General features: G+C 41.4%; 1 protein-coding gene and 1 non-coding gene across 4 annotated transcripts in view; one reads left to right on the forward strand and one right to left on the reverse strand.

The window, feature by feature from the left end:
• The window catches only part of SMG6 (SMG6 nonsense mediated mRNA decay factor), a 234536-nt gene that overhangs the window by 204230 nt on the left and 2800 nt on the right, over positions 1-27506 (reverse strand). For 2 of the 3 annotated variants that reach the window (XM_068530486.1, XM_068530487.1), the window contains exons 2-8: positions 25646-27380; positions 24898-25090; positions 24318-24428; positions 21213-21319; positions 20892-20970; positions 12906-13016; positions 12332-12544 (exon numbers count right to left, since the gene is read on the reverse strand). The exons of the other annotated variant lie outside the window; for it this stretch is intronic. In XM_068530486.1, coding sequence (XP_068386587.1) covers positions 12332-12544; positions 12906-13016; positions 20892-20970; positions 21213-21319; positions 24318-24428; positions 24898-25090; positions 25646-27380 — 2549 coding nt within the window. The remainder of the gene's footprint in view (positions 1-12331; positions 12545-12905; positions 13017-20891; positions 20971-21212; positions 21320-24317; positions 24429-24897; positions 25091-25645; positions 27381-27506) is intronic. 3 annotated transcript variants of the gene reach the window in all.
• TRNAW-CCA (transfer RNA tryptophan (anticodon CCA)) lies at positions 120-192 on the forward strand. The gene has a single exon. It is a non-coding gene; the product is annotated as a tRNA-Trp (tRNA).

Here is a 27506-nt window from a genome sequence, read left to right on the forward strand (position 1 = left end):
TAATCTGGGAAATGAAGTTATAGATCAGATATTGAATGACGCCAAGGAAAGGCAGGGCAATGGCCCTGTGGTATGTAAGAAAACGTTCATTACTTTTTTAAAGGCATGTAGGGGGCACTTCCCTGGTGGTCCAGTGGTTAAGACTCCATGCTCCCAAAGCAGGGGGCCCAGGTTCGATCCCTGGTCAGGGAACTAGATCCTGTATGCCGCAACTAAGAGCCCGTGTGCTGCAACTAAAGATCCCACGTGCCGCAACTAAGGATCCCGCATGCAGCAACTAAAAGATCCCACACGCAGCAACAAAGATCCTGCATACTGCAACTAAGACCCAGTGCAGCCAAATAAATAAATATATATATATATTTTTTTTTTTAATTAGAAAATAAAAGGCATGTAGAGAAGTGAAATATGTAGGGATGCAGTGATCTAGGGTTTGCTTTAAAATACTTCAGCAGGGGGTGAGGGGGAGAAGCTGAAACAAACGTGGAAAATGTGGGTGACAGGTATGGGGGTTCATTACGCTATTTTCTTGTGTGTGTTTGAAATTTTTCATAATTAAATAAAACTCTTCAAATCAAATGAACAGTTTGCATTTAGACAGTGGGCTGTCAGTTTGTGAATCATCAAGCCTCATTGTTCACTTCGGTTAGAAAGTGAAAAATGCAAAATCAAACCTAATAGCTTAAAAGAACACCGTAACAAAAATGTAAGTATGTCAGTAACAACTACCACCACTGTATGAGAAGTTACAATATGCCACTCATTGCTCTTTACATGCTCTTTATCTCATTTAGTCTATTGTTATCACCACCTTACAAATGAGGAAACCAAAGCGCAGGCAGATTAAGGAACATGCCCAAAGTCTCACAGCTAATAACTGATAAAACCAGGGCTTGAACTTAGGACTTCCCAAAACTCAAGCTGTTAACTCCTGCACTATCCTGCCTCTGACATACAAAATGCTGGACAAAATTAATGAAAGCTAACAAGCTTCCAAACCCTAAAGAGATATAATGGACTTGCAGGCAATCACTCATGGAAGGATCTCCCAACTCCCAAGCAAAGGTGAATAACAGTGTGTATGATATGCCACTAATAGACAATCATATATCTATCTTATATATACAATTTATATTACATACAAACACACACATACTATATTACCCCATTCAAAAATATTTCTTGGGCTTCCCTGGTGGCTCAGTGGTTGGGAGTCTGCCTGCCAATGAAGGGGACACGGGTTCAGGCCCTGGTCCAGGAGGATCCTGCATGCCACGGAGTAACTAAGCCCACATACCACAACTGCTGAGCCTGTGCTCGGAAGCCCGTGAGCCACAACTACTGAGTCTGCGTGCCATAACTACTGAAGCCCATGCACCTAGAGCCTGTGCTCTGCAGCAAAGAAGCCACCGTGGTGAGAAGCCCGTGCACCGCAACGAGGAGTAGCCCCCGCTTGTGGCAACTAGAGCAGACCCGCGTGCGGCAACGGAGACCCAACGCAGCCAAAAATAAATAAATAAAATAAAATAAATAAAACATTAAAAAAATACATTTCTTTAATTAAAATATTTAAAAAGGCAATCACTCCTCTACTAGATCTGTCAATCTCTATTCCCACCCTCCTAGAAACCAACCCTAACATAACTGCCTAGAAATTTCTCCAACAAGAATCCAGCTTTCCAAACAAGGTCACAAACTTCCTATGCCCAGGGGACCTCACATTAATCCCTCATGCCCCCAATTTATTACTAGCTCAAGATGCTGCCTCATGAAATGGATCCTTTCAGACTCAATCTTTCAAAAACAATAATCAGGGGGCTTCCCTGGTGGCGCAGTGGTTAAGAATCCGCCTGCCAATGCAGGGGACACGGGTTCAAGCCCTGGTCCAGGAAGATCTCACATGCCACGGAGCAACTAAGCCCATGCGCCACAACTACTGAGCCTGCGCTCTGGAGCCCGTGAGCCACAACTACTGAAGCTCGCGGGCCTAGAGTCCATGCTCCGGAACAAGAGAAGCCACCGCACTGAGAAGCCCGCACACTGCCACGAAGAGTAGCCCCCACTCGCCGCAACTAGGGAAAGCCCGCACGCAGCAACGAAGACCCAACGCAGCCAAAAATAAAATAAATAAATTTATAAAAAAGAAAACAACAATAATCAGTCCTATTAGATGTCTAACCTTTCTTGAACTCACTCTTCCTTATTGTTGTGGCTTGAAAAGTTTCTCTTCATGCACAAGAGACAGGTGTCACTCTAACTGTGCTTTGATAAAGACCAAGATACAGATAACTGTGTTGACCATAGATATTAGAATACCACTTTCCCAACCAGATTCTAGGTTAAAAATTAGGCATGGATTTTTCTCTTCTGATATCCCAGGATAATGGGCATTCGACATTTCCAATCTAAATGCTGTGCCCTATAAAAATATGCAGGAAGAGCATACCCTAAAATGTTTTATTTATTTATTTTGGCTGCACTGGGTCTTCATTGCAGCGTGCGGGCTCTTTAGTTGCAGCGCACGGGATCTAGAGCACGCGGGCTCAGTGGCTGTGGTGGACGGACTTAGTTGTGGCATCTCACTGGGATCTTAGTTTCCCGACCAGGGATCGAACCCCGGCCCCCTGCATTGAGAGCGTGGAGCCTTCACCACTGCACCACCAGGGAAGTCCCCTAAAATGTTAAAAGTGGCTATCTCTAGGTGATAAAACATATTTATCTGCATTTTCAAGCTTTTTACAATAAGCACGTGTTGACTTTGTGCATTTTTAAAAGCGATAAAAATATGAAAATGAAAAAGAGCTTTGCCCTTCTTGATTGAAGCCATTAGCAATTTCCTCCAACCACCAAGACACAAAGAGACACTAGTACCTTCTCCAGGTTCGAGCTCAGAATGCCTAAAGCACCATCTAAGAGAGCAGTCCTCAAAGTTTAATCAGCAAACTGTGGGGCAAAAAATTCAGTCCACTTTCACCCTACCAAATTTAATGAATGGAAGAGTATTGCTTTTGTTGAATTAACAATGCAGATGTGACAAGTAAACAATGAGAAATTCCAGAAACAAAATGTTATTTCCAGAATCCAGAAGGATATTATACAGGACCAGCCTACGGACCACCACACACCCACACGTCCACAGCACCAAACAAGAAAGTGGTTCCTGCAGAAGGTTCAGTCTTTCTACCACTCCAACTTTCTCACATTATCCTCCAAACTTATCACAGATTTAGATACCCTGCAAAGCCTCTGCTGTGTCACACCACCTCTGTCTTTGCTCGGGCTGTTCCTCCTACTTGGAACACTCTCTTCTCACTCTCCCTAGTTAATGTTTCCAGGAAGCCTTCTGAATTCGCCCTCCCTTTGGCCACCACAACCCAGGCCTCCATCAGGATTGGACCAAGTGCCCTTCTCTGTGCTTCCAAGGCACCCAAAACATACCTCCCTCACGACACTTACATGATACAGTTGGTCTTCATTATCTTTGGATTTCTCATTTATGAATTCACCTACTCATTAAAACTTATTAGCAACCCCAAAATCAATACTCACGGTGCTTTCACAGTCATTTGTGAACATGTACAGAGCAGCAAAAAATCTGAGTCTCCGCATAACCACATTCCCAGCTGAGATCGAACAAGGTGATTTCTCTCATACTTTAAACTAGTGTCCTTTCTGTGGCCTACTTAGTGCCACATTTTCCACATTTTTGTGCACTGATTAAAATGGTCCCCAAGTGCAGTGCTAAAATGCTATCTAGTGTTCCTAAACATGAGAAGGCTGTGATGTGTCTTAAGGAGAAAATATGTGTGCTAGATAAGTTGCTTGGGCATGAGTTATAGTGCTGCTGGCCACGAGTTCAATGTTAATGAATCAACAATACATTAAATAAGGTGTGTTTAAATAGAAGCATACATAAAATAAGGTTATGTACTGATCAGCTGATGAAAATCTTGTAACCAGGGGCTCATAGGAATCTAACCCTGTATTTCCCTTAGGAGCAATGGTTCAGAACCTACTAATTCAGTGTCTATGGTGACTTTACAGAACATAACTACTGCAAACAACAATAAACTGTATACTGAAACATTCTCTTTATGTAGCCATTCCTTCCATTCACCCGGAGGTTGGTAAAGTAGGCCCACAGGCCAAAGCGAGCCTGCCACCGGTCTTTGTAAACAAAGTTTAACTGGAACACGGCCATGCTCACTCATTTACATTTTGTCTATGGCTACTTCAGCACCACAACAGCAAAGGTGAGTAATAACAGAGACCATATGGCTTGCAAAGTCTAAAATACTTACTATTTGGTCTTTCACAAAAAAAGGCTGCTGACCCATGCACTAGACTCTAAGCTCTTTTTTTTTCTTTTTTTAAATGTATTTATTTATTTATTCTTGGCTGCATTGGGTCTTCATTGCTGCGCGCGGGCTTTTCTCTAGTTGTGGTGAGCGGGGGCTACTCTTCGTTGTGGTGTGCGGGCTTCTCATTGTGGTGGCTTCTCTCGTTGCGGAGCACGGGCTCTAGGCACGCGGGCTCAGTAGTTGTGGCTCGCGGGCTCTAGAGCACAGACTCAGTAGTTGTGGCACACAGGCTTAGTTGCTCCGTGGCATGTGGGATCTTTCCGGACCAGGGCTCGAACCCGTATCCCCTGCATTGGCAGGCGGATTCTTAACCACTGCGCCACCAGGGAAGCCCTGACTCTAAGCTCTTCGAGGAAACAACAATGTTGTACTCGTCTTTACAATCTTAGCACAAAGCTGGCACAACAGGACAGGTAAACCAAACTTCAGTCTGATGAAGCACTGGACCCAGAATACAGCCTTCTGCTCTAAGAAGTCCGGGGTAACTGCATTAAATCCCAGATCTGATTAAGTCTTGGAAAAAAAGATACTATGCAAAGAAATAAAATAAATAATGGAATGTGACAGAAGGATGAGGAGCAAAAGGAAAAAGACCAAGGCAAACAATATCATTTGGTGGGTGAAATAATATGAGAGATTCAAATAAGGAAAGACCCAATAACAGGTATTAGTAGCTACTGAGGTCCAGTCTAGTCTGAACCCCAAAACATATTCAGAAGAGTCAAAGAGAAGGAAGGTTTCGCAAGAGCTTGGCCAAATATACAATGACATTTCATTTGTCTAAAGACATATTTTCTACACATAGCACCACGCATGTTGTACATATAACAATCACAATGGGTTGAGGAAAATGCCAGGAATAGTAAACCAAATCATGCCACAATAGGAGAACTCACTGAAGTCTGAAAGACAAACATCTATCAACAGCTCATTCTTCCCCAGCAGATAGACACATGTTACACTGCATTCAAGATGTTGATAACAGAGCAATCAGGTCTGAGAAAATCCTCAGCAGTTCCATCAGAGACTCTCACCTTTCAGTATGAACATTATTTCTGAAGCCATTAATTTAATATCCTTAGATTAACTCACTCTCAGCCACAACTCATTTGCTAAGCAGTACCCTTTTCTGATTTCCAAAGGGAGCTGAGACATAGTGGAAGGCACATCCACTAAATAAAGAATGCTTGGAACCCTGGCGACACTGAATTTGAGTGGCTTAGCTGACAGAGAGAGAGTTTAAATGCGAGGCTCAATAGTTTCAGAGGATGCCACTTACAGCTGAGGCTGGCAGTCCCTCCCCAGGTTGCATGTTCAACCCAAACCACATCTCAAGGCTGAAAACCAGCAACCCACAAGCTAACCTCCTGCAGCCACTCAGAGAGAGAGCAAAAGCTCACGCTTGGCAGAGATAGGACAAACCAGTTTGGAGATTACTATCATTACTAACAACCACCTGAAGCCAAATTTTCTGTTTCTTATTCATGGATCTGAATTTTAGCAGTTTGTGCTAGAAACTCTCCAGGAGTTGTCAAAGGAGCAACTCCTATCAAGGCTAATCACTCAAAAAGGACAAATGAAATGAACACGCAAGTAAAGCACAACACACAAATACACAGATAAATAAATGGCACACACCTTTATAATGAAACATCATGCAGCCACACTAAGAACATACTAAGAAGAGACACTCTTAGACAAGTGGAAACACAGTCAGTTCTGCTACAAGCTTATTTTGAAAATGTGTATCTGTTCCATCATGATCAACATATTAGGGAACAATTTGAACCTAACACCAATTTTTCTTTTGTTCAGGAAAAACAACAGGTAAACAGAAAACTCCACCCAGCTGAACCAAGCTACACAGGAACACACAAAACACACACATACACACCCCCCCCCAAACATCCACCAGCTACTGCAGTTCACCATGTGAACTTACATTCTGAGCCATGCCTATCCCCATCTGGTGTTATACCTGCCAGGCCAATTTCAAATAACCCTCCTTCCATCACTTCACAATAACTCACAAGTAGCAATCCTTCCAAAGCCCACTTCTACAAGCAAACCTCATGTCTTTATCAAGATAGTATCTACATACTTCTTAACCAATGAACATGTATAAAACTGTACAACTGCTTTATTAGGTTTATATCTTTTTTTTTTTTAAAATATGTCACTGAGGGAGTTTTTGAGTGTTGTGCTCTTAACCCCATTTTCCCCATAAGCTCCGTAGTTTTTATTGTGCAATTGTGCATAGCACAGTGATTTTTAGGAATGCATGTGTTACCTTATAGGAGAACTGACTGCATGTCCAGTGGATAATTCAAAAAAGCAAACTGTGGGACTTCCCTGGTGGCACAGCAGTTAAGACTCCACACTCCCAATGCAGGGCACCCAGGTTCGATCCCTGGTCAGGGAACTAGATCCCACATGCATGCCGCAACTAAGAGTTCACATGCCACAACTAAGGAGCCTGAGTTCTGCAACTAAGGAGTCTGCAAGCCACAACTAAAGGAGCCCGCCCGCCGCAACTAAGACCCAGTGCAACTAAATAAAGAAATAAATAATTTTTTTAAAAAAAGCAAACTGTATATCAGTATATATAGTATAATCTCATTTTTGTTAAAAAAATATATTTCATGTGTCTGCAGGTATGTGTGTATACATACTCAACTATAAATGTTTAGAAAAAGGTCTGGAAGAACCTACATCAAATAGTTAATAGTGGTGTCTCTGAAGGAAAGAACACAAGTGACTCTCATTTTAAACTTTATGTACATTTTTGTTTGATTTAGATACCGTGAATTGGTGTTACTTCTGCAATTAAAAAAATTCCCTTTAAAAAACAAATAAATCAAAAAATAATAAGAAAAAAATTTTAAAAACAAACAAACAAATAAATCTGTTCTAATAGTAGAAGTGTTGAAAAGAGTGATCATTACACAATCTGGTTATGCGATCCCTTGTTTAAAATCCTTAATATTAGATATCCAAACTCCTCAATATTTATGAAGAATCTGGCCCCTCCTATCTTCTCCAGCTTCATCCCTCACTTTTCCTCCCCTCCTTTATATGCTCAACTAAGATTTATTTAGAATCTTCTATATGCAGGCAATGGGGATAAGGCAATGAGCAACCAGGTACAGACCCCACCCTCACAGAGGCTTGAATCTAGCAAGGGAGAGGCTTTAACCAACAAGAACAAAACTGCACCTAGTTTTTAAGTAACTATAAAATTACTTAATCAGAAATACGGCATTACAAAGGGGAAACCACCAGGCTCAGGGATCAGGAAAAGCTTCCCTGGAAAAGGGAAGTGGTATTTACGCTGAGAGTTTAAGGAGAAGCAAAAATGGAGCTGATAAAGAGAGAAGAGCACTGCAGGCAAAGAGAATGTGCCATAGCCAAGGGCCAGAAAAGAACTTGGGCCCTTCAAGGAAGAAGCCAGTATAGCCACAGAACAAGAACAAAGGGGGGAAGAGGGGTACAGGATAAGGTCAGAAGCAGCAGAGACCAAATCTTGCAGGGCCCAGTAAACTACTTTAAGGATTTTGGACCTGATTCTAAAAGCAAAGAAAAACAACTGAAGACTTTCAAATAGGGAAGTGACGTGACCAGAAATGTGTATGTGAAAGCTCATTTGGGTTACTGTCCAAAAAGAAAGGCCTAAGGAGGACCAGGAATAAATGTGGAAAGGTCATTAAGAACTTCTTAATAGTGTATGGATTACTGAAATAATGAATGATAGCTTGTACTACGATAGTGGTAGTAGAAATAGGAAAAAGTAGATAGATTCAAATTATGTTTAGGAGTAGACCAAACAGCTCTTGATATTGACTGGATGTGGGGTACAGGAAAGGAAGGGGTAAAGGATGACTCTAGTCTCTAGCAAGAGCACCACTCACATCCTAGCCTCCAGCCATACTGAATGACTTGCAGCTCCCTAAGCCTTCAGCCCAAGAGTGGAAATGCCCTTACATCATCCTTCAGCTACAAAGTGCCTCCTCATTCTAGCCTTACCTAACCATGCCCATCAGGTGCTTTAGTTTATGCTCCATAGCCTCTCAGCCTTGCCTTTATCACAGCACTTGGCACACTGCATTATAATATATAATATAATCGTATGTTTCTGTCTTCCCCACATGACTGAGTGCTCCCTAAGGTTAAAAATCATTTTTGGTTGTTTTAATCTCTGTATCCCCAAAGCCTAATTACTCAAACCTCTGTGAATAGATTCCCACTTCCCATCAGCTGTATGTTCCTGTTGCAGGGAACAGAGAAAGCAAGCTGAGTTCCTGGGGCCTGCTGTATGAAAGAAAAGGATATGGGAAGATGGCTTGAGCCTGAGAAAGCAGGTAAAAAAGGCAGTGTGGTTTCCTAACTGGATAAACAGAGAGCTATGAAACTGCAGGCTTCCTCCTCAAGTGTTGGTAGTATAGAACTAAAAGCCCAAACCCAGAGATGTAAATTTAAAAGAAATTAAGGATGGTGTATGTACCCACGGATGATGTATAGACTGAAAATATATAAACAGCTTCAACAATAGTTTAGAAAACAAATTACCACAGTTTACTCTGCACACATCTGTGATCATCTGAAATTTTTACTAAAAATATATTCGTATGTTATTTGTATAATTAAAAATAAAATAATAAAATGTAATGGATCCAATGTGCAGCTCAAAGAAGCTACACACTGAATAAAAACACATGCCATATGATCCAGCAATCCCACTCCTGCGCATATATCCAGACAAAACTCTAATTTGAAAAGATACACGCACCCCAATGTTCACAGCAGCACTATTTACAATAGCCAAGACATTGTAGCAACCTAAAAGTCCATCGACAGATGAATGCATAAAGAAGATGTGGAAAGGGTGTGGTGAAAAGGGAACCCTCCTCCACTGTTGGTGGGAATGTAAGTTGACACAACCACTATGGAAAACAGTATGGAGGTTCCTTAAAAAACTAAAAATAGAACTACCATATGACCCAGCAATCCCACTACTGGGCATATACCCTGAGAAAACAATAATTCAAAAAGAGACATGTACCACAATGTTCACTGCAGCACTATTTACAATAGCCAGGACATGGAACCAACTTAAATGTCCATCGACAGATGAATGGATAAAGAAGATGTGGCACATATATACAATGGAATATTACTCTGCCATAAAAAGAAACAAAATTGAGTTATTTGTAGTGAAATGGATGGACTTAGAGTCTGCCATACAGAGTGAAGTAAGTCAGAAAGAGAAAAACAAATACCATATTCTAAGGCATACATATGGAATCTAAAAAAAAAGAATTGTACTGATGAACCTAGTTGCAGGGCAGGAATAAAGATGTAGACACAGAGAATGGACTTGAGGACACGGGGTGGGAGGGGGAAGCTGGGGCGAGGTGAGAGTAGCATCAACATACATACACTACCGAATGTAAAACAGTTAGCGAGTGGGAAGCAGCAGCATAGTACAGGGAGATCGGCTCGGTGCTTTGCGATGACCTAGAGGGGTGGGATAGGGAGGGTGGGAGGGAGGGGATATGGGGACATATGTATGCATATGGCTGATTCACTTTGGTGTACAACAGAAACTAACACATTATTGTGAAGCAATTACACTCCAATAAAGATCTATTAAAAAAAAATCACTTTCCTTTTCCAAAAAAAAAAAGATGTGATACATATATATATACAGAAAATGGAATAGTACTCAGCCATAGAAAACAACAAAATAATGCCATTTGCAGCAACATGGATGGACCTAGAGATTATCATACTAAGTGAAGCAAGTCAAAAAGAGAAAGACAAATACCATATGATATCACTCATATGTGGAATCTAAAATATGACACAAATGAACTTATCTACGAAACAGAAACAGACTCACAGACGTAGAGAACAGACTTGCAGTTGCCAAGGGAGAAGGAGGGGTGAGGGAGGGATGGATTGGGAGTTTGGGATTAGAAGATGCAAATGGATATAGAATGGATAAACAACAAGGTCCTACTGTATAGCAGAGGGAACTATATTCAATATCCTGTAAGAAACCATAATGGAAAATAATATGAAAAAGAATATGTATATATATGTATAAATGAATCACTCTGCTGTATACCAGAAACTAACACAACATTGTATATCAACTATACTTCAATAAAATAAATTTTAAAAATGAAAAAGAATAAAAACACAAACTTACAAACACATTGCTTAAAAAATAAATAAAACACCTAATGGAAGAGAGAAAGCTATAAAAGATTAATTATAACTGTTATGAGAGATACTTCCTAAGCTTGAGGCCAAGGCCAAAGAAAGCCATAAAATGCTTTCTCAAATTGTCATTGTTGCTTTCATTTTAAAGACACACAGTGGAGCTAATCAATAGAACAATTTATCTCTTATTCAAATAGGCTTCCAGTTTGCGGTGGTAATATTCAAACTAGAAGAGGCAGTAGTGAGGGATTCTACCATAGCAGCAACCCCTCTGAAGCACCTTGATGTACTGGGGCCCCATGCACAACATGACATATAGGAAGTTGGGAGTTTCATTTATAAGCAATGACTGCTTTCCAAGTCATCCAGAAAACAGCTAAAGACTAAAGATATAGGAAGATAAATGGAAATTTTAAATTAAACCCCAAAGGACAAGTCCTCCTATCCCACCACCTTTGACTCATTCTTAGACAATCATGCCTCCAACTTCAAAGAGGAAATAGAAATCATCAAAAGGCCCTCCCTCATCTTCCTCCTATAATACAAACTTACCTGCATTCCCAATTATCTGTTCCTCCCTGCCCTCCAGCACAAGAAAGAGGGGTTCTCTTACCTTCTTTCAGGCTAATCCCCTTCATTTGTGCGCTGGATCCTACTTCTTTCTCATCAACTGCAAGGACTTCTCCCTGCCATCTATCTCCTTTCTTTCTTAGACCTCGAACCTATTTATCATTATGTTCCTTCCTTGAGTAGCTGAAGCAACTCTCTATGACTTCAGTACCATCTATAACAGGATGCCTTCAAGTATCTTCATCTCTGGCCTAGATCTCTCTCCTCAGCTTCAGATATCTGCTAGCCTCTAAATATCTCCACGTCAATGTCCTATAGAAATTCCAACATGTCCAAAACTAAACTCATCATCTTTCTCCTAAAACCAAGACCATCATTCACCCAGTTTCCAAGTGAGAAACCTAAGTGTTACTTTTGATTCCCTCTTCTCCCTCAGCTCCCCATGTCCAATCAAGTCCTTTGGATTTTACCTCATTAATATACTTCTGTTCACTTCTCCCCATCTGCAAAGCCATTTCCTGGTTCAGGTCCTTCTCACATCTCACTTGGATTACTGTAGCACGCTCCTACTCTTCTTATTTCTGTCTTACCCTTCTCCAAATTTTCCACAAAGCAGCCAGAGTCATATTTCTAAAGTGCACATCTGACATTTCCCTATTTAAAGCACTCAGTAGCTCCCTACTACCTTCAGGATAAAGGTCAAATTACTTATTACATGACCCTTCAAGGCCTGGTCCCAGATTACCCCACCACCCACTCCTCTATAAATTTTACCCTCAAGGCACAATGAACCCGCCATTTGCAGTTTTCCAACTACTGTGTCCTCTCCTTAGCTTCAAAAATCCCACACAGAATCCTAAAGCATCATATTGATGACTATAAACCCAAAGCAGCAAAAAACTGTCATCCTATACAAATCCTAAATTAATCTTCACTTAGAAAAATTACTTTTACTAAATTCTACAGTGCCACATAGTGGTGAGAGAGGGAAGCAAATAGCAAAGGTAAAGGAAGTGTAGGTGGAGGACACAGATGAGAACATCAAGGAGCCTGAAGTGATGTGCCTTCCCTGAGATGAATGGAGAATGTCTGTGCAGTGCTCCATGGCTGCATGTACCAGAGCACTCACGCTTACTCAGCTAGTCTTGCTCATAACATCACCCTCAGGAACTTACATCACTGGGGCTCAGGCTGCCCAGCCCATTCTCCTGCTCAGAATCCTTCCCAGACTCAGTGCCCTGGGAGGACCGGGGATGGGATGGATGAATCCAGATCTCCAGGCGAGTGGTGTCATCTCCAACATGCCGGAAAGTGGATTTCTTTCCTTTCCGCCATTGGCCAGGGCTCAGTTCCAATTCCTCGTGTTGCTTCTTTTCCATCTGTTCTGCCTGTACGACATACAAACATATAAGCTCAGACTGTCCTGGGATTCAGCCAATCAAGAGAAGTGCTCATCTCACCTGAGTTTGTTGCCCAAGAACTGTAAAAAGTAAAGACTTTGCCACAGTAGCAGAGTATCATCTGTTTTGTCTCATAAAAGTTATTAATTCTGGTTTAACCAGATGCTGTGGGCCCTGGAGAGCTCTCCTAAAGATAAGTTTGGTTCTGCATAGAGACTGACTGACTCCCATCAGCACAGCCCGAGGGGACCCCTTCAGGACATTATCAGTCGTTTCCTTAAGGACACAGAGACACTAAGAGAAACACATTCTTCTAGGAAGGAATGATTCTGCCTGCATCCCCACTCACCTTCCTTTTGGTCTCTTCAAACAAGCTCATGAGACTCTCCTTGGCAGTCAGGATAGGGTTGCTGGCAGCTAGACTGCGCATATAGTAATAGACGGCATCAAGCTTCCTCCTCTGCAGAAAAAGGTCAGAGACACTGAGTCAACCAGTTCTCTTCTGGACTCCAGCCTGAGTCAGCAGACCCAGGAAACCCTACCATCCCTCCCAACCTGTGCTCCAAGCTGTGAGGAGTTCCAACATGAAAATGAGACAACTATCCATGGGAGAAGCCATGGCGAATACATCAGAGCTCTCTTCTTGCCCAGTACTACGTCTTACATGTAGAGGTTCTCTTAAAGCCACATGCTCAGAAGCAGGAGACACGAATAAAGAGCCTCAGAAAATATGAAACCAATTATGTTTTCTTTTTAGAGAAAGAAAATGTTCAGCATGTACTAATTATTGTTTTTAAAACATTATAAATAACAATGGCAATATCACTGATTAAGCATAGCTAAGTGTGAGGTAAATGATCAGCACTCCATAGATATTATGATATTATTTCCAAACCTAAGGAAACTGCCCCACAGGGATTACTATTCCCGTTTTAATGATGAAGAGATAGGGGCTCAGGAAGATTATTACATAACTTGCCCAACAAGGTCTTAAAGCCAAATCCCAGATAAGCTAGTATTTGAACCTAGGTCTGCCTGGCTCCTAAGTTTATGTTTTCACTACAACATACTGACTCCACGAAGAAAAGGAAACAAACTATTATCCAATGCATGCAGCAAATAAATACTTCAAGTCCATTTTAAAACCAATTAATAAGTAAAAGAAAGGGAGAGGGTCAGAAAGAAGGGAATACACTGAAATAAAGGGGGAAAGAATATCAAAAAGCCTTTCTATCTTTCTATCATATACATCGTTACCTTTTCTGTCTCAAAATGCACCTAGACTACTACTTCCCTTCTCTGCCCAGCACCTACTCACTCTTTAAAAGTCCCATCTTGCATTCATCTAGCATGGTTAAAGGTGTACATTCTAAGCTTAACTGCCTGAGTCTGAATTTGGTCCTGCCATTTATTAGGTATAACCCTAAGAAAGTCAACCTAGAAAGGTTTCCTTATTTGTAAAATGAAGATATTCACCAACATATATGGCTCCTGAAAAGATTAAAATTCATATAATATATACAGTTTAACAGAACATCTGGTACCCAGTTTCAGTCAGTTAAGTGGGAGCTATCTTTAATGTTATTCCAATTACGCCACTCATTTGATTTTACAGTATTTTACCAGTTCTACAATGATTTTTTTCATATTTTAACATCTCTGAAATCAAGATACAACTCAATCACTATCTACCATCATGTCTTATCTTAATTCACATTCTTCTTTCTTAGTGGTATAGGAAATGATGTATCTAACAATCAATTGCATCAAATTGCATCAAGTCTAATTTGTATCATTGTCTGTCTATACACCTCACTTGTCTTCTCAACAATGTTTTCTTTCAGGACAGAAACCATATCAAATATTTACCACTCACAGCACCTTGCAAAGCACTGTGCACAGCATGTTCTCAGTAAATACTTGAGGTCCACTGAATGAAAGGTTACAGAAAAGCTGAGAAAGTGATCTTAAAAGACAACTGGGGGGACTTTTCTGGTGGTCCAGTGGCTAAGACTCTGCGTTTCCCATGCAAGGGGCACAGGTTCAATCCCTGGTCAGGGAACTAAGATCCCACATGCCGCCTGACGTGGCCAAAAAAACAGACAACTGGGTTAACACAGAGACAGAAAAAGAGGGACAGAGGAAAAGAACTTGAAAAGAGTACTAACTTAGGTAAGAGGTCCATGAAAGAAACACATACCAATTTAATCAGTGTAGCAACAGACCACTGAGGGAAGACACAAGATTAACACTCAAGGAACTTCCCTGGTGGTCCAGCAGTTAAGACTCGCACTCCCAATGCAGGGGGCCTGGGTTCGATGCCTGGTCAGGGAACTAGATCCCACATGCCACAACTAAGACCCCACATACCGCAGCTAAGACCCAGCACAGCCAAATAAATACATATTAAAAAAAAAAAAAAAAGATTAACACTCAAAAATCAGTTGTATTTCTATACATTAGTAATGAACAATCTGAAAAATGAGGAAAATAATTCCATTCATAATAGCATCAAAAATAATACCATACCTTTATATGTTAGGAATATTTATATCTTAGGAATAAATTTAACCTAGGAAATGCAAAACTTACACACTGAAAATGACCACACATTTCTGAAAGAAATTAGAGAAGACCTAAATAAATGGAAAACATCCTGTGTTTGTGCAGAAGACAATACTGTAAAGATGTAAATACTCCCAAAAGCAATCCACAGATTCAACGCAATCCTTATCAAAATCACAATGACTGTTTTGGCAGAAATGAAAAAGCCGATCTTAAAATCCATATGGAATTCCAAGGAACCCCAGATAGCCAAAACAATCTTGAAAAAGAAAAACAAACTTGGAAGACTCACATACCCAATCTCAAAACTTACCACAAAGCTACAGTAATTAAAACAACGTAGTACTGGCACAAAGGTGGACATATGGATCAATGGGAGAGAATCGAGAGTCCAGAAGTAAACCTATCATACATCAACTGACTTTCGACAAGGGTGCCAAGACTATTTAATGGGGAAAGAACAGTCTCTTCAACAAATGGTGCTAGGAGAATTGGATGTCCACATGCAAAAGAATGAATTGGACCCTTACTTCACACCATATACAAAAATTAACCAAAGATGGATCAAAGACTTAAATATAAGAACTAAAACTATAAAAAATGTATCCCTGTATTTTCTTCTAAATAAATAAATAATAAATCTTAACTTTTAATTTGGTTAAGAGTTTCTTAGCTATGACATCAAAGCACAAGCAACAAAAGAAAAAATAGATGAATTGGACTTCATCAAAATTAAAAACTTTTGTGGGGACTTCTCTGGTGGCGCAGTGGTTAAGACTCCAAGCTCCTAATGCAGGGGACCTGAGTTTGATCCCTGGTCAGGGAACTAGATGCCACGTGTCGCAACTAAGAGGTCACATGCCACAACTAAGGAGCCCGCCTGCCACAACTAAGGAGCCCACCTGCCGCAACTAAGACCCAGCACAACCAAATAAATAAATCTTAAAAAAAAAACTTTTGTGCATCAAAGGGCACTATCAAGAGGGTGAAAAGACAACCCATAAAATGGGAGAAAATATTTGTAAATCACATATCTGATAAACGTCAGAATATATAAAGAACTCCTACATCTCAACAACATAAAAGACAACCCAATTTAAAAATATGCAAAGGATCTGAATAGACATTTCTCCAAAGAAAATATGCAGATGGCCAACAAGAACATAAAAAAATCAGTACTCATTAGAGAAATGCAAGTCAAAACCACAATGCCATACAACTTTGAAGCAGTTAGGCTGGCTACTATTTAAACACACACACACACACAACAACAGAAAATAGTGCGTGTTAGCAAGGATGTGGAGAAACTGGAACCCTTGTGCACTACTGGTGGGAATGTAAAATGGTGCAGCTGCCAATATGGTGGTTCTTCCAAAAATTGAAAATACAATTACCACATGACCCAGCAATTCCACTTCTGAGTATATATTCAGAAGAATTGAAAGCAGAGTCATGAAGAGGTATTTGCACACTCATATTCATAGTAGTAGTATTCACAATGGCCAAAAGGTGGAAGTGTCCATCGAGAGATGAACAGATAAACAAAATGTGGTATATACATACAATTGAATATTATTCGGCCTTAAGGAGGAAATTGACATGAGCTGTAACATGGATGAACCTTAAGGATATAATGCTAAGTGAAATAAGCCAGTCACAAAAAGACAAATACTTTCAGATTCCATTTATATTAGGTAACTAGAGTAGACAAATTCACAGAGATGGAAAGGTGAAGAAGGGTGGCTGCCAACGGCCAGAGGGAGGGAAAAATAGGGAGTTGTTGTTTTAATGGGTAGAGAGTTTCAGTTTTGCAAGATGAATAGAGTTCTGGAGAGTGATTGCACAACAATGTGAATGTACTCAACACTACTGAACAGTACACTTAAAAATGGGTAAGGGGCTTCCCTGGTGGCGCAGTGGTTGGGAATCCGCCTGTTAATGCGGGGAACGTGGATTCGAGCCCTGGTCGGGGAGGATCCCACATGCTGCGGAGCAGCTGAGCCCGAGCGCCACAACTACTGAGCCTGCGCTCTAGAGCCCGCAAGTCACACTACTGAAGCCCGCAAGCAGCAACAAAGACCCAACGCAGGCATAAATAAATAAAAATTAAAAAAAAAAAAAAAAAATGGGTAAGATGGGAATTCCCTGGTGGTGCAGTGGTTAAGAATCCGCCTGCCCATGCAGGGGACACGGGTTTGAGCCCTGGTCCGGGAAGATCCCACATGCTGTGGAGCAACTAAGCCCGTGCGCCACAACTACTGGGCCTGCGCTCTAGAGCCCGCAAGCCACAACTACTGAGCCCGAGTGCTACAACTACTGAAGCCCGCGTGCCTAGAGCCCATGCTCTGCAACAAGAGAAGCCACTGCAATGAGAAGCCCGCACACCGCAACAAAGAGTAGCCCTGCTCTCCACAACTAGAGAAAGCCCGCATGCAGCAACGAAGATACAACGCAGCCAAAAACAAATAAATAAATTAATTAATTAATTTAATTTTTAAAAAATGGGTAAGATGGCAAATTTGGTTTTATGTGTATTTTACAATTAAGAAAATTTTTTTAAATTTTCTTAATTTTTAAAAAAATGGGTAAAGGACTTGAATAGACATTTTTCCAAACATCCAAATAAGCATATGAAAAGATGTTCAATATCATTAGTCATCAGGGAAATGCAAATCAAAACCACAATGACATATCACTTCACACTCACTAGATCTGTAGATGTCAACAAACTGATTCTAAAGTTTATATGGAAAGGCAAAACATCCAGGATAGCCTACACAATATTGAAGGAAAAGAAAAAAGTTGGAAGACTGACACTACCCGACTTCAAGACTTGCTATAAGGCTACCGTAATCAAGACAGTGTGGTACTGGCCAAAGAACAGACAAATAGATCAATGGAACAGAACAGAGAGCCCAGAAATAGACCTTCACAAATATAGTCAGTCGAGCTTTGACAAAGGAGCAAAGACAATTCAATGGAGAAAGGATAGTCTTTTCAACAAATGGTGTTGAAAACAACTGGACATCCACATGCAAAACAATGAATCTATACACAGACCTTACACCTGTCACAAAAATTAACTCAAAATGTACTGTAGACTTAAATGTAAAATGCAAAACTCTACAACTCCTAGAAGATAACATAGGAGAAAATCTAGGTAACCTGGGTTTAGTCATGCCTTCTTAGATACAACACCAAAAGCACAATCCATGAAAGAAAAAGTTGGCAAAGTTAGATTTCATTAACCTTAAAAACTTCTGCTCTGTGAAAAACACTAAGAAAATGAAAAGAAAGCCACAGACTGAGAGAAAATATTTGTAAAACACATGTCTGATAAAGGACTGGTATCCAAAACATAAAATGACTCTTAAAACTCAACAATAAGAAAACAAACAACCCAATTTAAAAATGGGCAAAAGATCTAAACAGACACATCACCAAAAATACACAGATGGGAAATTAGCATATGAAAAGATGTTCTACATTGTATGTCATTAGGGAATTGCAAGTTAAAATGAAGTTTAACACAAATAGGATTTTGCACACCTATTAGAATGAGGAAAATCCAGAACACTGACAATACCAAATGCTGACAAGGATGCACAGCAATAGGAACTCTCATCCACTGCTGGTAGGGATGCAAAATGGTACAGCCACTATGGAAGACAGTTTGACAGTTTCTTCCAAAACTATATATACTCTAACCACACAACCCAGCAATCACACTCCTAAGTATCTACCCAAATGAGATGAAAGCTTATGTCCACACAAAAACATGCACACGAACGTTTATAGCACTTTTATTAATAACAGTCAAAACTTGGAAACAACCAAGATGTCCTTCAATAGGGGAATAGATAAACTGTGGTACATCCATATAATGGAATATTACTCAACAACAAAAAGAAAAGAGCTATCAAGCCACAAAAATAACCCTAAACGCTAAGTGAAAGAAGCCAATATGAAAAGACTACATACTGTATGGTTCCAACTATATGACATTCTGGAAAAGACAACACTGTAGAGACAGTAGAAACATCAGTGATTGCCAAAGGTTTGGGGGAGGGAAGAAGGATAAAGAGGTGGAGGGTGGAGCACAGGATATTTTTAGAGCAGTGAAAATATTCTGCATGATAATATAATGGTGGATACATGTTATTATACATTTGTTCAAACTCAGAGTGTGCAACAGTAAAAGTGAACCTTAGTGTAAGCTATGGACTTTAGTAATATAATAACATACCTATACTGGCTCATCAACTGTAACAAATGTACTACACTAATGCAAGATGTTCATAATAGGGAAAACTGAGAGCTGAGGAAGTATATGGGAACTCTCTGCACTTTCTGCTCAATTTTCTGTAAACCTAAAACTGACCAAAAAAAGAAAAAAAAACATTAAAGAAGAAAAAAAAAGTCCTCAAGTGGGGAGGAGGGAACCCACAATGAGGTATCACTTCATACCCACTAGGTTGGTCATAATCAAAAAAATGAAAAGTCACAAATGTTAGCATGAACATGAAGAAACCAGAACTCTCCTACACTGCTGGTGGAAATGTAAAATGGTGCAGCCACTATTGAAAACAGTTTGGCAGCTTCTCAGAAAGTTAAACATAGAATTACCATATGACCCAGCAATTCCATTCCTAGGTACAGACCATAATTAATGGTTAATTTTGTTACATGAATTTTACGACAATTTTTATTAAAAGCCATTGAGGGGAAAATTTTTTAAATTATATTTTCTAGTTAACAAGAAAAAAAGCAATTCATTAGATGATTACAAAGAAGAAAAACTGGGAAAAGAGACAAGAAATGAGAGAGAAGGGAAAACAGAAGGTGGATAAGAATAAAGGGGAGAGAAAAATAAAGCCACAAAGAGGGGTGAAAAAAAAATCTCAATGCATATCACAAAGAGAATAGGACAGAGGTAAAAAGCAGAGACAGAGAGATTCAATAGATTCTGCAGGAAGTGTATCTGTAAACCACATTACTTAATCAACAATTTCAATCCATAATTAAGTATTAGGAATATTTTTGAATCTTTGTAGAATAAAAATATCAATTCAAACACTCTTTATTTGGGCAATGACTTTTACAGCATTAAGAAAACTCTCCCTGCTAACGAGCACGTTAGCTGCTTCTTAAACCTTTGGTACTTACCAGTGGCCCCTCCCCCTCCCCCTTGAAGTCAGCTTCCTCACTAGGGGCTCTGTCAGCTCCCAAGGCTCACCTTTAGAGGCACATTCAGAGGAGTTTGGTAAGATCTAAGGAGGTACAATTTGGCACTTACTGTGCTTCTGCTAAGGAGACTCCTTAGGTGAAAAGCTAAGACGAATAAGGGGATGATCTGAGGAAAGGAAGGAAGGATGTACTTCGGGCTAGTTGAGGACTTTAAAGGGGAGAGATAAAGGGAGCCTTATTTTCCTTCTAGAAATGAGTAACCTAGTTCAACCTAGGGAAGGGAAACAATACAAGATTCAGAGCAGAAACCTTGGTCAAAAACAAAGAGCAATGTTTGGCTGGAGAATAAGCATTCCCCTAGGAACTTAAGTGCAATAAAAGTGGATTCAACTGAAGTGAGGGATCCCTGACAACTTACCTCTGAAAGTAACAGTAACAAAAGGAGTTTGAGGATGGGAGGCAGAAGGGGATATGCTTTGGGTCATAGTGTTCAGATGAAATCTAGCTCCAGGAGCTGATGCTATCAAAATCCGTATTTCTAACATACTGCCTGCAAAATACTTCCCCATCCAAGATTTCTTACCGTATACACTGCCAGCAGAGCCAACTGGTTATAGGGGCGCCCATTCTTGGGAGCAATGTGCTGGGCTTTCAGGTACCAGCTGTAATAGAGAAACAGTATTAAAAAAAAAAAAAAAAAAAGTTCTCTATCAATACTTTCCCAATTCATCACCTGATAGCCCTTACTACTTAAGCTGTAACCTTGGAGTGGTAAAGCACGAGGCCAATAGGGTCACCTGTAGGACATATATATAGGAGGCAGCTCAGGTGGCCCACTGCTCTTAATAGGGCTTGGATTAAAGCCACACAGGGAAGAGGAATAACGAACAAGAGGCAACAGTACCTGCGTGCTTTCCCGTAGTTTGCCGTGTCATTGGCTTGCTCCCGATATCTGGCAATATCTCCTTGGCAAATCATACATCGTTGGGCACTGATCAAGGCATATTTTACCTTCAGGAAAAACGATCAGTTAGTAGCATATACCCAAGAAACTCTAACTTCAACCCCAAAGGACAGGGATGGGGTCAAAATAACAGAGCAGCCTTAATAATAAGGCACCAGTAGTCCTCAACAAAGCAAAAAGTTTTCAGTCTAAACTTGACTAGAAAAAAAAGCCAACAATGTGATGCAAAATTTACTGAGAAAGTGCAAAAGGGAGAGGAGGTCATTCGTATTTCGAGTCCCAGTCAAGTGGAAGAAAACATTCTGACTCTCTTTGTAGTAGCTGTGTGATCTCAACTAAGTCTTTGGGACTCAGTTTCTTCAACGGAATATAAAAATACCTATTTCATAGGGAAACTGTAGGGAATAAGTGTAAAAATACAAATTATAAAGTGACATACAGGGAATTCCCTGGAGGTCCAGTGGTTAGAACTTGATGCTTTCACTGCTGTGGGCCTGGGTTTGATCCCTGGTTGGGGAACTAAGATCCCACAAGCCACGCAGTGCGGCCAAAAAGAAAAAAGTGATATACAAATATTAAAATAATTGTTTACTCTGTTCTTTTCCTGCCATCATCTTTCGCTCCTCAAACTGTTAATACCACTGTATTGTGTTACTGCATTGCATCCCCTTTGCAAGACAATAATAATTCCCTAAAACAATGTTACCCTTTAGCAAACACCTACAATATGCCAGGACTGAGTAATACTACATATGTTTCCTCACTGATGCGCTTGGCATCTGTCACTCAATGAGAAAACAAAAGAGTAAACCCTTAACAATCCCAAGACACGTACCCAACCAAAAAAACCTTCCTAAGGGACATCACTTCATAAGATATAATACCACTCCACCCACAGACAAGAAACTACCATGTCACTGAATAAAGTAGATACTGACCCCACAGGAAGGCTCATTTACTAGCTAAGTGAGTAGCTACTGCACATCAGCCTCCTAACACATAACTCAAAAGTATGCCTCAGCAAAGTTATACATCACTACATGTCATACACCTTCAGAGTTCTGACTACTCCACACATTCTCTCTATGAATGAACACCAAGAATCCTTGGTATTTAACCGGTAAAGCACCAAGGAAACCGCTATGTTTCCACTCTACAGCCACTTTGCTACCTCAATGGGGGGGAAGAAAAAAAAACAAATTCGGCCAAAGGCTCTCCACTATCCTCAGAATAAAGTACTAGATGGTCCAGCCTCTGCTCACGTCTCCAGCACAACTTCCCCTCTCACTCTCTGTGCCTCAGACTAGGCTTTTCTCAGTTCCCCTATCACATGGTGCTTTTCCCACTGCAGGACCTTCACATGTACCATTCCTATTGCCGAGAATACACCCTTCACCTGGCCAAGGTCTCCGGTCTTCAGCTTCAGCTTAACTGTGACTTCCTCAGGCCTCTATGATCCTCCAAGCCCCTTCACACCATACCCCCCAACATCCTCTGCAGAAGACAATGCATCTGCAATTACCAATGCAACACCTGTACTCATCCCTAATCAAACTCTAAACTCTGAGAGCTGGGAACATGGCTTTCTCGTTCCACACTGAATTAGGTGTGCCTAGAATGGCACCTGGCGTGGAGGAGGGACTCAACAGATACTTGCTGACTAGTAATAGAACCTGTGTATGGCAATTCATCAGAAGGAGCAGAAAGGCAAGAGGAAGCCTCTGCTCCATAAATCACACTCCTTTCTCTAATGGATCAACCTCTTCCTCTCCCCTGGCCCTTTCCTCTCAACATATAATTACGCTAAAGTCTCTCCAAGCTTAGAAACAAACTTCTCTTGACACTATGTCTTTTGACTACTATCTTCCCTTCTTGCCTTCACAGCCTTCTTAAAAGAACAGTCTAAGTTACCCTCTCATTATACCTGCTGCCCCACTTCTCACTCACTACAATCTGGTTTCCATCCTCTCCAACTAATATAACTCGTGATAAGATCATCCAATCCAATGGACAGTTTTTAGTAATCTTAACATTTGAGGATTTTACAGCACTTGACAATTTTACCCACCACCACCTTAAAAATCTGACCCCCTGCTCTCTGGCTAGCTTTCCTAGCTTCCCAACTTCTGCTTCAACTATCACCTACACATTGATGACTTCTGAATCTCTATCACCAGCCCAGCTCTTTCTCCTGAGCTCCAGACAGACCATAACATTCACTTGTTCATTTTCAAGCTCCTCCACCTAAGCTGATCCAAAACTAAACTAATCTCTTCCTTCTCAGCCTCTCTCCTAGGGCACAAAATGGGAGATGATCTGGTCTCCTCATGCCTCCAATCTCATCATTCACACCTAACCAGCCAGCAATTCAATTCTACTCCCTTATATCTTTCCAATCTGTCTCCTCTTCTCCACCTCCACTACCTCTACCTCAGTTCAGGCCCACACCTGACCCTCCTACTTCCACTCTTGCCCAAACTCATCCATTTGCCAGAGTGACTGGTTCCAAGAACAAATCTATGCTATCCATTTGTTGAAAATCGATCAATAGCTCCTCACTGCTTTCAGGAAAAAATCCAAACTCTTCAGCGTGGCATGTAAGAGATTAGTGATCCATCCCTTCCTACTTCATCAGCTTTACCTCCTCCAACAGCCCAATCCACATTACAGACAACAGCATGCTGACTTCTTACACCTTCCCAACAAGGTATGAGTCTCTCACTGTGCCCTGTATCGAAACTGCCCCTTCCACTCCTAGTCATGTTTCAAACTCAACTTGACAGTCTCTAAGAAACCTTCCTTGACCCCCACCAGTCTAAAGCAGATTCAATTCCTTCCATGCCCCTTCAACACTCTATATATGCCACTGCCGTAGTACTCATGACATTACGTTACAGTTGTTGGTTTAATTGGTCTGTTCCCCCACAGGGCTGTATCTTTCATTCTTGTATACTCAACACCTAGCATAGTGCCTAGCACATAACTAACACCAGATAAATGCTTACTAAGTGAGTGAATAAATTTAAGATAAAGAAGCTGGCTTACTGTCTTTCGTAATGGCTTGCTGCGAATGGCAAGACCGTCCATGTAGTCCTCCAGTTTGAACTTGTAAGTAACCTGCAGCTTCTGAAGCAAACTATCAAAGAAGTCACTACCCTATAAAGAGAAAAAATAAGGATCAGCCGAATCAGCCTGTTCTGATCTAATCTACCCAGAAACTGGGGCAAGTGACCCTTTCACAGTTTTGCTAATGCTCAGCCATCTGATGTAAAAGGAGGCATATACAGTATTTAGTGGCCACCAACTAAGCACAAGACAAACTGATAGCATAAGCCTTTCCGTGGTTTTAAAGATATGAAAACACACACACACACACACACACACACACACACACACACACTCCAGCTAAGACATTCAGAAAGCTTCCAAACTCAAAACTAACTCCAATTGTAAGTTATGGTGTCAAGGAAGTAACAGACGTAGGGTAGGCCTAAACCCAAGAAAAGAGCATACGGTTTGTTGTCAATGTTCTGTTATAAAACATAGTATTTTGGGTGGTAAAAAACCCATCACAACTAAAGGATGTTGAAGTCTTTATCCTGAGAACATAAAGATGATGGTTTACCTCATCCAAGAGCTCCAAAAGTCTGTTCCGAATCTGTTCTGGGTTCTCAACATTCGGATCCTTGAGAAGCTGCCTGAACTTCTCAATCACCTGATAGAAAGCATTCTTCCACAGGATCTGATCCACATTCTGATTATCAGAGAACTCAATATCTAATAGAATACAGCGCTCATATAGCTGCAGCAGTTCAGCTCTGGAATAAAATACATGCAACTTCTAGCTCCAAATACACCACAGGAGAGGCTAGACCCAAGATCTGAGGTTCCTACAAATCAAACACTTCCTTGGCAGGAAATCCAAAATGCCACCAGGTATAGTACTCACTCTAGTTTCTATTCTGCACAGCAGAATGTCATTCTAAAGACAGTTATGTCTAGGAAAGTAGTTCTTCCCCATATGCCTCCACCTAAATTTAACAGCCAAAGTAAAATCTTCACCACAAGTTACATGTTGTTCATTTCTTGGCACTTTAGAAAGTCTTTCCTTTTCCATATCCAGATTCCATGTTCTCTTAAAGATTTTTTTTCTTCTTAAAGAAAAAGTGGGAAACATTAATCATTTCTAGGACTAGAAACAAAATTTTCTGTTCCGTTCTTTTTCCAACTCCCCTTCCCTTACAAAACTCAATGTGAAAGGGAGATAACACCCAGCAGCTTACCTAAAACGTTTCTATCTTCCTCAGCCATGGGGGCCTGCACACCTCCAGCTTATCCCCATTCCCCTCTAGCCAGGATGGAACCCACCGTACCTGAGCTGAGCCATCTTCTCCAGGCCCTCAGGACTGATGCGGTCCCTGGAGAGCAGGTTGCTGAGCTGCAGTTCTTGGTTGTCAGCCACCCGGAGAAGCCGATGAAGTTCCTGCTGCTGCATGCTCCTCATGTGTTGCTCCATCTCCTCAGGACTCATGGTGCTGGCAGGGAGGGGGCTACAGACATACTGTCCTGATGGAGTTGGGTAGCCTGGGTAGTAAGGCGCTGGGTACACACCATTTGTAGGGCCCACCGGGTACTGCAGAGGGCTATAGCCTGTGTAAGGATACTGGGAGGCGGGGCCTGGTGTCCGGGGGTAATAATAAGGGTTGTCTGAGTTTTGAAACTTATAGTAAGATGCTTGGGCCTGGCGTGAGTCACCCCAAGAGGTAGGGCTGACTTCATCATCAGTGTCCAAGAAATGTAGCTGCGGTGTCTGGCTCTTTAGAGCAGGTTTCTGATCAGGATTGTTTGGGTCCCACAGTCGTCGAGTGGTGCCTCCTCGGCCCCAACTCCGAGATCCCTTACTACCAGATCCAAATAAAAGCCGAGGTCCCAAAGGCGTAGACTCTGGAGAACCGGCTGAATTGACAGACAGGGTGGTATGGGCAGGCAGAATCAGAATGCCACGGCCACGACCCCGAAGTTCTTGTCTCAGGTTTTTGGACTCCTGCTTCTCAGAGCCTTTGCCCCCACTGCTCAAGCCTTTGTCTGACTTTAACCTATCAGAATCCTCCCTGGCTGACCTCACCATGGGGGAATCTTTGTTCATGGTTTCTGCATCGAAAGTAACGCGAAGAGTGCCTCGATTTTCTTTACCATTGCTTTTCTGCTCTCCCTCCCCACAGCCAGACCAGCTTCTTTCTAAATGTTTCTTCCTTTCTGAGCTCCTCCGTGGCCCATCAGACTCATCAATTCTGTCCTCATCCAAGGAGTCAGTTGAGGACATAGATACTTGTTTCTTCAGTCGTGGCCTCTCCTTGGTCCGATCCTGGCGGCGGCGGCGACTTCCATTATCAGTGAGGCCAGTCCCCTCGGCACTGTTGTTGCTACCCGCTGAGCTGGTACTGCAAGTGCGGTAGCGGTTCCTTCGTTTGTCTGAGCGGGAGTAGCGCTTCGCAGAACCTGGCTGCCCCTGAGCTGGGTCATCATTCACCTTCTTCACGCCCTCCCCTTTTTCAACCCTCTTTCCTTTTTCCCCCTTTGCAGCCCTTATTCTGTCACCACTTAGGCTCTTTTCTGCCTCCTCTTTGTCTGGCTTGTTCAAAACCTCCTCTTTCACATTTCCCCTACACGCATCTTCCTCTACTCTCAGTTGTTCTACCTGGTTGAGGATTTCTTCCTCATCCACCCTGCTGGTCGATTCTTTGGTAACAGTCTGCAAACGCCTTCCAGGCTGATAGATCTGCATGTCAGGTTTCTTTGTTCTCTTGATAATTCTTAAACTTCGATCCTCTTGCCCAACAGTCCTAGGAAAAGACTCCTGTGCCCGAGTATTTTCTGGGTCTACAGGACCATTTTGCTGTGGGCTGTCTTTGCAGACATCTTTAATGAGCTGTGTACCACTTCCAACAGCAGAAGAATCTCTGTCATTAACAATTTCATCCTTAAATTCGTGACTCCCAGAGGGTTCCTTGATTTTAGGTCTGTTCCTTAGTCGGGAAAGACCAGGCTTATAGATTTCCAGATCTGGGCGCCTGTTATCTTTGCGCTGCCTGGGCTCCTTCATGTTTTCTGTGATGTTGGAGAGAGTGTTGGGGAGGAAGAGGTAGAAGAATAAAGGGGAAGGAAAGGAAAAGGAATTGTCATTAAAAGTCAAGCAAAAGGGGGCTTCCCTGGTGGCGCAGTGGTTGAGAATCT

This window comes from Eschrichtius robustus, chromosome 20 (assembly GCF_028021215.1).
Source record: "Eschrichtius robustus isolate mEscRob2 chromosome 20, mEscRob2.pri, whole genome shotgun sequence".
NCBI classification, from domain to species: Eukaryota; Metazoa; Chordata; class Mammalia; order Artiodactyla; family Eschrichtiidae; genus Eschrichtius; species Eschrichtius robustus.